Source organism: Syngnathus floridae, chromosome 16 (assembly GCF_059516105.1).
Source record: "Syngnathus floridae isolate MCC-2025c chromosome 16, RoL_Sflo_1.0, whole genome shotgun sequence".
In the NCBI taxonomy this organism is placed as follows: Eukaryota; Metazoa; Chordata; class Actinopteri; order Syngnathiformes; family Syngnathidae; genus Syngnathus; species Syngnathus floridae.
Window position 1 is genome coordinate 4940720 of NC_142428.1, and position 12255 is coordinate 4952974.

A 12255-nucleotide genomic window follows, 5' to 3' on the forward strand; every position below is an offset into this window, starting at 1 on the left:
AACTCATGTAAAAATTAGTGCCCTCTAGTGGTGGGTAATGAGATTGCAACGTGAACTCAAGGCATGAATTGCACAGACAGAAACATCACTTGAGATGACTTAAAAGACCACAATGATTATTTATTCCTGCATACAGATTTTTTAAAAATGTATATATCTCTTTCTATATATTTCAATTCATAATTGATTGAGTAGATCTTTACACTGCTGCCAATTACAGAGGTGTCCACCGAATGTTGATTGCTAGCACACTGATTTCACATCACACTCACAATGATGTCATTGAACACAGACATGGAATCCATAAAATGCTACCAAACAGACTCTAGATGACTTAAAAGCACAAATCTCTATTTGACCACCATTGAAGACCAACAAATAAAACAGTGTACCAGATATGTGTTAAGGGATTCGATCCTTATATGTCTACATCATAACAACCATATGAGAATAATAATTAAACACCAAAAAACACTTTCAAAATAAAAATTCACCTTACAAACATCTAATCTTAACATATAAATACATACACTATGTACAAAATAATCTTATATAAAAAAAAAGGAAGAAAAGATCAGTGCGTCATACTCTTAAATAACTAATGAAATACTACAATAACATTATTGGTTCAGTAATTTCCATTGAAGGCGTCCTTGGTACGATAGTCACTTATCTCTTTGTTTTAAATGTGATTTTTTTTTGCATAAGATTTTTTTTTTTTTTTAAAAATTATCAAGGCCTTATCATGATTTTCCCTGCATTTTTTAGCATTGCATCGCTTTGCATCTATTTTTTCCTTATATGTAAAGGAATCAAGATGAGATAAGGCAGGGGGGGCAAATTGTTTTGCTTAAATATTACATAAGGCTTTTTTTTCTTCTTCAGTACTTTTACACAGGCGCCGTGCTGGTATTTGGGTCATGGGACCATAAAAGAAATGGCCAAAAGCCAATTCCTCGTCCAGGCTTGCCGCACGCAAGTTTATGTGTCGATTGCCCCAAAAAGTCGAGGGGGGGGGGGAAGAGTCGCATCAACAAAGTCCTCTTGTCCTCGTAAACATGCAGTCTTATTACGAGCCTCCGGGCCTCACATCTTCAGATGTACGTAAATGTCGGGGGGGGGGAAAAAAATCTCAAACATCCTTATGCACAACGTCGGGTCCCAAAGTCTTTACATTCTTCTGGAATTTAGTAGCTTTAGTTCTATTGCATTCGTCGAGCGCTCTGGCTCCGTCCAGTTATCAAGTTTTTAAGAGCAGCAACTTTGCATTTAAATAAATCCCCGTCTCTCCCCACGCTTGTAAACAGTCCACAAGAAATGGTGGTCACATCTTCCATTTAGTGTCACATTTTTTACACCTAATAAAAAACAGAGAAGAAAGACAACACTCATGAGCTAAACGGCACAACTGGGATAAATGTTGAAAAATTGATTACAAAGCTGAAGAATTGATTTTAAAATTCTGCTACTTGTTTTGGGTCTTGACTATATTATGGACATGCTGAATTAATGTAGGTCAGTAAAAGCGCTTAAATGTGATTAAAAGTATTTTTAATAATTGTGTAAAGGTACCTCAGTTGCAATGATGCATTCTTGCTTCTCTTCTGCTATCACAAAGACCGACTGGTACATGGAGTCTCTGGAGGAACATATTGTTGATATTCTGCATTCTGGCTTTTCACTGCAAAGAAAAATCAAGGTGGTCACGTTGTAAAATGAAGGAAAAAGGATTGCAAACAAATATTCATTCTATATTTGGAAAAATAATCGATTTATCGGATTTTCATTCTGGCAAATCTTTCTTTGAGAACCTACCTGTAGATTCTACTCAGATGCTTTTTGTCTTCTATCATATTTTCACAGTTTTCATCTTTGTCTAGAAGGCATTGTTCATCTTTGTACCCCATGGAGGTTTTATAGTCCGTGTGGAAGTGGTTGATGTGTTTGTGGTTGGACTTCTCGCTCGAGCAATCCACCTCCAAGTCTATCTTCTTGTTGGTGTTTTTGAGTTCCAGTGTTGATATACGGTTGTCTTTCTGGAAATCGGCTTTGGAAAGGTTGTTCATGGTCTCGGAGGCCTGCTGTTTACTTCTCTGCTTCTTCACCTGTTTCATGACCGCGATGAACATACAGGAGAGCACCAGCGCCGACACCAGGCCGACGCCGGAACTGACGGCCACCCAGTTGAGCTTCTCGTTGGACTCCCAGCCCGTCTCGGGGCTGTTGGATGAAGGCACGTGCGTGGACTGGCACTGAGGGCCGCTGTAATGGGCGGGGCAGAGGCACGAAGGCCGGCCTTTGGCGCCGACCGTGCAAGTTCCGCCGTTGAGGCAGATCCAGGCGGCGCAGCGGTCGGCCGGCCTGTCGCAGTGGCGGCCGACGTAGCCGGGCGGGCACATGCAGGTGTAGTCGTTGATACGGTCCAGGCAGGTGGATCCGTTAGCGCAGGGATTGGCGGCGCACTCGTTGATATTGATCTCGCAGCGGAGACCCGTGAAGCCCGCACGGCAACTACACACACGCAAGTTGCCGTTCAGCATGCAATGGCCGCCTAGCGAGAAAAAAAACATCTGTGTTACAAACAAACCAAAAAAAAAAAGTCAGATTCCAGAAGCGAATAGTTACCATTGGTGCATCGTAGTGAGGTGCATTTATCCACTTTCTTCTCACAATTGAGTCCAGTGTAGCCCGCCGGACACTCGCATACGTAACGATGGCCGTTTTCCGTCTCTTTACACTTTCCGCCGAGCAAGCAGGGCGTGTCCTTACACGTCAGCGTCCGCTGTTCACAGCGCGGCCCGGTAAAGCCGAGCGGACATTCGCACCTGTATCCACTCTCCGTCTCCTGAAAGCAAAGATATCAAAAAGCTCAGCGTCGCATGTTTTTCTTTTCATATCCTGCTCGCCAATAGCCCCCCCCTGAACAAGCCCCCCCCCTTTTCTATCCTTTAGTTTTCATCCTATTTACAGTACACTGTAAACTGGGAACTGGGTCATCCAGGACTTGACAATCAATGGCATCCTCCTGGACTCGCAGATAGGCAAAGGCAACAACAAAAACAGGAAAGTCTGTGTTGTGGGAAAGGAGAGCGAGGGACTTCCGCACTCACTAAGCAGTTGCCTCCGTTGCGACAGGGCCGTCCGTCACACTCCCTGACCTCCGAGTCGCAGTTGACACCCGTGAAACCCGGCAGGCAGGCGCAGGTGTAGCTGCCCTGGCCCGTGTTCATGCACGTGGCCCCGTTGGCGCACGGCTTGTGGTGGGTGCAGTAGTTCAGGTCTGGGAGGGGCGAGAGAGAATGCTGCGTTATATTGTGCATGTTTACCCCGCTTGTCCTGGAATGAGTTTGCTTCCTCCAAGGGAAATTCAGCCTACCTTGGTCACAAAGAATACCCCCCCAGCCTTCCTTGCAGGCGCACTCCCACGGCTCCATGCAGGTACCATGTTTACACGACGGGTGCAGTTTACACACATCACAAAAGACGCCCTGCCAGCCTTCTCTGCATCTAAAACAAAGACGAGTAAAACGCCACTATTGTTATTGGAGCAACACACACAATAGAGACTTGGCACAAGTCAACACACACACAATAAGAACTCCTGACTAATCCCTACTTTACACTTAATCCTAGAAAAAAAAAAGCTATCTTTACCTATATGTAAATATTAACACTCACTTGCAAAAAAAAAAAAAAGTCTGATCTAAATAAATTAAAAAAAAAGCTACCTTTACCTAAATGTAAATATTAACACTCACTTGCATTCTCCAGGTATTGTGCAGTTTCCATTATTTTCATTGCATCCTTCCAGACAGATTGCTGTGAGGGGGGGAAAAAAAAAATAGAAGGATGTTAAAGATTAACCTTTGGGTCTTCTTAGTTGCTTCCTGCTGTTTGAATGGAAAGGCATAATTTGCCCACTGTGTTCTGCATGTGACATTGATTTTGCATGCTGTTAAATGGCTGGTTGCTTTGGGTGCACAGCAGATGCTGGTTCTTAGAGCATCAAAAAAAAAAAAAAAAAAAGAAAAAAAAAAAGCATGACAGCTGCCCCATTGTTGTCGGTGGGCAGTTCGAGCCCCGTTTGCAGCTGCTGCCCTGTACCGCCGCAACAATAGAGGCCGCAATTTAGTGGCGCGTGGCGGCCTCTAATGCCGCGATTAACCCGGCGTGTGCGGCTAACAGAGCACCTCACTGGATTAATCGCTGAGAGAAAGTGCGCCAATTCTTTACACTGTCACCTTAACTGTCACAGATAGCATAACTCTAATTCAGGGGTGGCCAAAATCTGACTCGGGTGCCATTTGTTTTTATTAGCCTGCTGCTTATTCTGAAAATTAAGTGGTTATGAGGAAAAATGTGAAAAATAACTCACACTGACAAAATAAAAGGAACTAAAGTTAATGGTTATACACTTTCAATTTAAATCTGACTGTATGTACAGATTATTGAACTGTTGTGGTCCTCATTGAAAAAAAAAAAACAGTGATTGGTGAAAATTTGACTTCAGAGTAAATTCTGCAGCACATTTAAAGCGAAAACAAAGTCAAACGCAGAGCAAACTGCACACACTGAAGATCTACGACTACAAGCCTAGCAAGCAAACCACTGACTTGTGCTTTTTTTTTTTTTTTTAAGACAAACAAAGAAAAAGTGCCCATATGGTGTCTTTACTCGTGCTTACGTTCTTGGCAGTATTGTCCCTTCCATCCTGGCAGACACGCTATTTGCCCATCAGGCTTGCAGGTGTAGTGGCCAAAAAGGTCGTCTCTGGCAGTGCATATTTTGGAACAAGTGTCCCCGTAGTAATTGTCATTGCAGATGAAGCGGTATGAGTACCTTAGCTCCGTCTGCATCCCGCTTTGCACTTCCTGGGACCACTCATTCCCTATTCCCAACTGTCTTTGGATGGCAAAAGAGCCAATCAACAATTCAGGGTTGGTGGTATCTGGAGGAAAGGAATATAGGAGTTGTTGATTATACAACTTTTTTTTTTTTTAAATATTATGAAGTTTGACCAACACAAAAGGTGTACTTAAATAATTCAATTAATAGGCACAGCACGAGTTAAATTTTAACATTGTGCTGTTTTCTTCAAAAGCATTAAATAAAATCATTTGGCTATATAAAAATAGCATATTAGCAATATTTGAATAAGAAATAAAATGCAAGGCAAATACTGTTGAATATTTTGGTTTTAAAATTTAACTTCCTTAATATAAAAAAATAAATAAAAAGGTCCTTATGCTAAAAAAAAATATATATATATTGCTCAAGCTGTGTCTTGGGGGCCCCCTCATGGTGGCTTATTTGGTTCATGCCTGATTTAATATATTGTTAATGACCAATATGATCATTGTGGAGACCATGTGAAAGGGTGGGGATACTTTTTTGGCAAGGCCTCATGTGCTCACTTAACACGGTGCACTTTCCCACGCAGGGCCAAAATAAAACAAAGGAAGTTGCGATTGTGTTGGGAGAGCTTTGCTTGCGGTGTGAGTCACAAGACATCCTAGTGGACACAAGTCCAGGACTCGGACAATGCCAGATGGATTTATTGTCACGTGACCTCCCGCATGAAGACTGCTTATTGAATTTTGGGGAAATAGGTATGATGTAATAGGCCAATGAGTGGTGCTTTTTTTGTAAATGTCTCCCTCTAGCGGTTGTGGTTTTTTTTTTTTTTTTTTAAGTCACTTACCTCCAGGCTTCTCTGCAGACGTTTGCCAAGCTTCAATAATGAGAGAGAAGGCATTCTGGGAAAGAACAAATTGGGAAATAAATGTCACCAAAATTCTGATTGTACAGTTGGACATGTAATCTAAGATCACATTGCAATTTGGATAATCTATTCATAAAATTAGAGATAGTAAAGATAGGTAAGATAGATGGACGCACAGATAATATAATACAACTATTGAATTATTTTGAATGCATACGTTTTTAAGATTATTGTTATTACATTAGTGTTATTATTGTTAGAACAGTTTCATTAAGTAAATTGCTACACAATAATTATTATTTACATTAAACAGCTTGTCAAAGGACTAGCTGTAATTTTGTGATTTTTCATACTAAAAATATGGTTCTCTGCTGACCAAATTTTATTTAAAATCTTTAAAAATATATATATATGTATATAAAAAAACAACAACATCTGATATCCACAAGAAAGTAAGCTCCTTACCGGCCAGGTGAAGTTGAGGGGAAACCGCAGCCTGGCGTCCGGCTGCATGTTGAACGAGTCAGTGCCCAAAACAGGTGTAGTGGCCTTGGCAAAAAGACAACCTCCGGGAGTCACCACCGTTTGGAAATTCTTCAGGCAAACGGTGAAAAAAGTCCTGCAGCCGCTCGTGCCGCAGCTCCTTCCACTGGCCAGCGAAGCTTTGGAATTGTCAAAGTGATGCAGATCGATCTCGAACACACCTGATCCCAGAACCTAGACACGAGGCAAAAGTTGAGCAAGGAAAATGCAACTTTCAACACAAACCACCTCCGAGGTTGTACGAAACAGCCAACGTACCTGAGTAAAACATGTTAAAACTATTGCGAGGGTAGATGTGAACCTAACGGCCATCCTTTAGAGCTTGATGTGCGTATCCGTAGAAGTATCTAGTCCACAAATCCTGGCGCTGGGAGGGAGATCCAAAATGCAAATAAATAGAATCCCGCGGTAGAAACTCCAGCTCGAGGGAGAATTATCCAGTGCAAAACAAGACGTTAGACTAATATCAAAAAAGTCAATATCCACAAGTGAGTCATTCTGCGGTCTTTGTGATGTCCATCCATCGTGCCGGTTACTTGCGTCACTTTGTTCTTGAGGTTGTACTGCTGCTTTAGGGACACTTGAGTGGCCGATAGTGAAGCGTGTGCATGCATGTGGACGAGCATCAGTGCATGGTGTCACCCACTGTGGACCCTGTCACGTCTCCCCTCTTGCTTATATATGCCACAGCTGGCAGGAACATGACAATAAACACCGCCCACTTTTCATGCGTACCCTCCCCACACACACACACACACACACACACACTTCACCCCTCCCCGTCCTCTTATTTGTGTGAGTGCGTGTTGTGATGTGCTTCAGTGGCTGTGGTAAAGAAAACAACTGACGAGGTAATTTTTATTTAGTTTGGAGATAACGTTGAATGTAATCTAGATTTATCAAAAGCACCCCCGCCCAAAAAAAAAAAAATATTTTATTTATGTTGCAACAATAAAATATGTTGATTATTATCTATTGTAAGCAATTAGGGGCTTTTTCAACTAGATTTAAAAATAATAAAGTACAGAAACATGCACTTATGAAAATTATTCTTGTCCTGAGACAAAAATATATGTAGGAAAAAGTCATTCTAAATAATATGAAATAAAATAAAATGTGTTCAAAAATTGTTTCGAAACCACTAATAAATCTTCATTATATGTTGTTTGCGGGCATCAGTGGAAATGCTGAAAAGATTTCCAGGAAAATAAGAAAATTCCCAAAAGTTAATTATCTGGCCTGGCCCCAGGGGGGGTGCTAGCATTTTTCAGCGGGGGCAGTGCCACCCCCCTCCTCCTCAGGGCATAATGGATGACAAATATATCATGACACAAGCTACATTTTTACATTAGCCTTCATTCACTGTATTAACTCAGCAAAATTCCGAAATACACATAGATTTTCCTTAAAATTATTTGCTGCAGGTGAATTTATATTAAATCTATACAAATTGGTACTCGATTGTTAAATCGGGGTTATGACAAATAACTGGATAGTGTGAGAAAAATCAAACTGTACGTTATTGTTTATGGCTGGTAAAAAAAAAAGTGTCAACCAAAACTAAACACCCAGCAATTAATGTACTTTATCATACATCATAATTCATATCCAATAATGTCAGCAATTGAAAAGCCATTTGTATTCATTGGAAAGCATAGTGGGGCTATGTTTACTAAAATAACACCCACTCGCACCACTTTAAGCACACTTTCATCTCCTTTCAAGTGTGAGCAATTGTTCCCACACGGGAGGAAGAGAAAAATGAAGTGAAAACAGTATAGAAAGCAAATTCAAATGCCTTCTACTGTACACCTTTTCTCAGCTCACGCTGGGCACAGGGCATTGTGTGCTTTATCACTCCTGCAACAGGCCAAACGTGTCCGGGCGGGATTTCGATTGAGGGAACAGGATTTTACCAACGTTCCCTGGCCATGAAGGAGCGTGGCTCCCTGGCTCTCGTGTAGCGATGACTTCATCGCCAACTCCCGACTACTCCAATTTAAGGACCAGACAATGGACTATTAAGTCCAAAGTCGTGTGAGTAAGAGGGCTGGATATTTCATAGCGAACTTGAATTGTTTGACGTTCCCACCACGAACTGGGTCTTTAAATAGCAGTTAGCGCTAGCACCTAATTTTCAGGTTTAGATATGTGAAAATTACTATTTTATATTCATCCCGTGAGTTTACAGAGGTGCGATCGAGAAATGGCAGAAACACCTGGGGGTTGTTTGAGTTATATTTGGGCGGTCTACAAAAATTAAAACAATTCTTGGGAGAAAAGTTTGAGAAGTTCTGGTTTATAGAACGCGGGTGGATACTCGGAAACTGGATGCCAACTGCTTCGGGTTCTCAACAGCATATTGAAATCAATCGTGACCTTAATGAATCGAACTGAATCGACTTTCGAATCGAACCGTCCTTGAATCGCATCGTATCCTTTGTATGCGAGAGACGAATTTGGTAGAGCCAAGAAGAAGAGACTTTTGGCCATCTGTTTGCAGGATTTCTTCAGGCGGGGGTTGGCATTGTAATTCTCGGGGGTGGGTAGTTCTATTGACGTCGTAGTGATTTAAACGGTATAAAAAAAGTTAAGCCTGAGACTTTTGAAATCTTTGCTCTGAGCAATAGGAAGTGACTGTATAAATGGACATCAACATGGACGGCACATTCAGCAATCGGGTTTTTTACGCTGGGCCAGTGCAAACAATGACCTCACAAGCTCTTCTCGATAATGTTGCTCTGGAATAAACACAGTTTTGGAAGCTCTACGGTTCCATCTGCACTCACAATAGGAAATCATTTTTCTCTGTGACAGTGTTTTGTAAAGCTGACTTGCAATTGTTCTATGGCCTCTCAGCTGGCGCCCAGATCTTAAACACAGCATGCTGATTAGGGGAAATGAAGTGGTACATAAGGACCACTTGTGTATGAAGGCAATGGATGCGTTATTAGGGATGCGAAATTGTTTAATTCCGTTTGTTTGGTTCAGCTACAAACAATACTTTTTAGCTAGGGATTGAAATCATGGAGCTGCCAAAGTCAATATGTTAGGAAAGTTCAACCAGGAGTTTCCAACTCCTCAGAATTTGCTGAGATCGTTCATCCTGGAAATGAATCGGAATTACTGCCAGTAATGCAGACTAAATTCTGAATCTGGGAATGAACTTGTATTATGAGCTAGCTATTGCTAGTCTCTTAGCATTTGCACAGAGTGCCAAATGGCCCGCCAGTGACACTCACATTGTGTTGATAGTCATATATTTTGACAACATATTGGTCCTGGTCAGAGTTAGAGAAAATAATAGTTAAATGCCATGAGTGACTTCATCTTGCCTCCTTTGTAGCTTGACTGTGGTGACCTGCTATGGTGATGTGGGCCCTTCTTCCAACAGGGCCAGAAAGGAAATGAGCTAGTAGTTTTAACAGATGGGCCCACCTGCCATTTTTAATGAGAGGCAGTTTAACACTTCTTTACAGCACGTTTGATTTTGGATGCCACAATCTGTCCAGGAAATCAATGAGGCTTTTGATATACGCTGCCAGTGGATGTCGGCCATTGACGTCCCTGCCCACTGAAGATAAGAAATTTTAAAAAAGAACTCAGGTAAAAAAAAAAAAACTCATGTACTGAATAAAAGTCTTTTTTTTATATTGTATTTTTTTTTAAAGAAATAAGAAAAGTTTAAAAAAAAAAAAACCTCAACTACTTGAATAACTGGTATTTTTTTTAAATTAGCATGAACATCAATTTTAGTAAAAAAAAATAAAACTACCAAGATGGGCAATGGATAGAAAAAGTCTACACACCCCTCTTCAAATGCAACCTTTTTGTTGAGAAAGAAACATTAAAACAAGGTAAATTATTTCAAAACATTTTAGATCATTTATGTGACCTACTGTATAACCTGCACAACTCAAGCGATTCCTTAAAATATCTTCTTTGTGGAACTTTCCAGACACCCGCTTGCTTGCGTGTTGCCACAACACGGCACTGTCAGCGCTCCTGTGTACCCTTACACCGCAACTAACAACACTCTGCTTATTTAAAGTGCTGAATGTTGATGGAAGATTAAATGTCGACACAGTGACGGGGCATCATCTTGAGGCAAGCATCGTAACATCAGTTAGGCTTGCGGGTATAATTCACACACAAACAACTTGGAAGTTTGTGCCAGATTGCCGAAGACTGTCATTAGGCAGGCCAGACGGAGCTTTTATTGATCTGGCAGTCCTGCTCCAATTTTGACACATGGAGGAGGCATTACCACTGCTACTCAAAGATTATTTCACTTCCTGTCACAAATTAAAAACAGTTACGAGGTAGCTTAATAAAAAGAAGAGTTTTACTGCATGTTAATTTTCTCTCTCTGGTTTATATTAATATTATATGTATTAATATCACAATAATAATAAAAATACTCTTTGGAATAAAATCAGCTTTTTAATGAACACTTAGGCCTACTATGCTACTGCACTTTACTGTTGGTCAAGATGGTGGAAAGTTACTTTTTCAAGAACCGCTGGTCTCGTTCAACCTTAGACAAAAAAAGGTTTGTCCACGCAGTTCATAATATCATCAAAGTCACATTAATCATGGAAACGCTTTGATGTTCTAATCGCCGCAGGAAATTCACGTTAGCACTATTAGCGTGATTGGTATCTGGTAATTTTATCTTGATGGTATTTTTGGTGCGATCAGGACCTGCTTGAATTTTCAAACAGCTTAATGATGGCTGTTATCTGTTGTTGTTCTAACATTTCCTGACCAAGGGCACATGACCTCTTCAGCTTCTCTGGAACATTGTTTGTTTACATGGATACATGTAGAAACTGCCCTTACTTAAATCGCCATGTTCCCACAAAAAGTCACCAATCCTTTTTTCGCCTTGGTGGAATTCGACTTGTTGAGTGCCAGATGTTAGATGAAACACGATAAAGATTGTGAAAACGACGATTGCGCCACCTACATATTTGACGAATTGTGAAAAATTGGTCATGTAAGACCCCTGAACTGTAATTGACCTTCCGAGTACGCCTTGTCTACATACTGGACATTCACTCATCTCCACTCGGAAAAGACAAACAATGCATGCAAATGCTTTTGTGCTGAGTAATTCCTATTCAAGTCGGCAAGATGGCCAGATGGAAGATACGGAGTTGAGTGGGCTCCATGCCATGTTTGATCGTGCTTACTCAGCAGCGTACTGAGGTCGTCTGATTTATCCTCCTGATGGGAGCCTTGTGGCCAAGGGTCCGACTGCAACCCAGCCCAATGCTTCTTGGCCCAATCATTATATAATTTTCCCACAATCCTACAAAAAGGCAAACAAGCAGTCAAAATAATACAGGAATATCTTTCAACCATATGAGGAAAAAAATGACTAAAATGATTGCCGACTGCTGTCCAGTGTGAAATATTCACACATTAAGAAGCTTCATCCAGACAGAAAGTTGGTGTATTTCCCGACAGTCACACAAACAATTCACTCCATTACGCTTATCAATCTCTCTAAAAGAATTTCGGCTCTCATACTTTCCACAATGATCTATTACCCCGGGTGATGAATGACACTGATAGTAAAACAGCACGCGTGGAACTGTTGGAGCTAATTTGTTTATCTTACGACCCACAGCAGCAGGAACAGAACAAAATAATTGTTTGTGCGGTCAATGTTTTGCAAGAAGGGAAAATAATTTATAGTCGTAATTTTCTGAGAAAGAAAGAATCACTACTTTTTATATATTAAAAAGCACATTTTAGGCATATATACTAAAAATTGGGGGTTTATCAAAATAATTCAGTGTAATATGTCAGTGGCGATAAGGCTCTGAGAGCGTAGCCGTGTGTACCCTCTCACGGTAATTATAAACATGACAAGCTTATGTAACCTCTGAGGAGAATCCAGCTAACCTGCAACACAATGCAAAACAATTGTTTGTTTCGGGGGAGAGTGACTCAATTTAGGTTTATTTATTTTTAAGGATTGT

General features: G+C 40.8%; 1 protein-coding gene across 1 annotated transcript; it reads right to left on the reverse strand.

Moving 5' to 3' along the window:
- Positions 1-99: 99 nt before the first annotated feature.
- On the reverse strand, positions 100-6999 carry LOC148385233 (delta-like protein 4). Its single transcript, XM_088356458.1, has 11 exons — positions 6524-6999; positions 6188-6439; positions 5702-5756; positions 4685-4948; positions 3759-3819; positions 3377-3507; positions 3111-3280; positions 2626-2845; positions 1816-2551; positions 1573-1681; positions 100-1358 (listed from the first exon to the last, which is right to left on the reverse strand). Exons 1-11 carry the CDS (start codon positions 6575-6577, stop codon positions 1353-1355), a joined length of 2058 nt encoding a protein of 685 aa, XP_088212584.1. The 5' UTR covers positions 6578-6999; the 3' UTR covers positions 100-1352.
- Positions 7000-12255: the final 5256 nt, after the last annotated feature.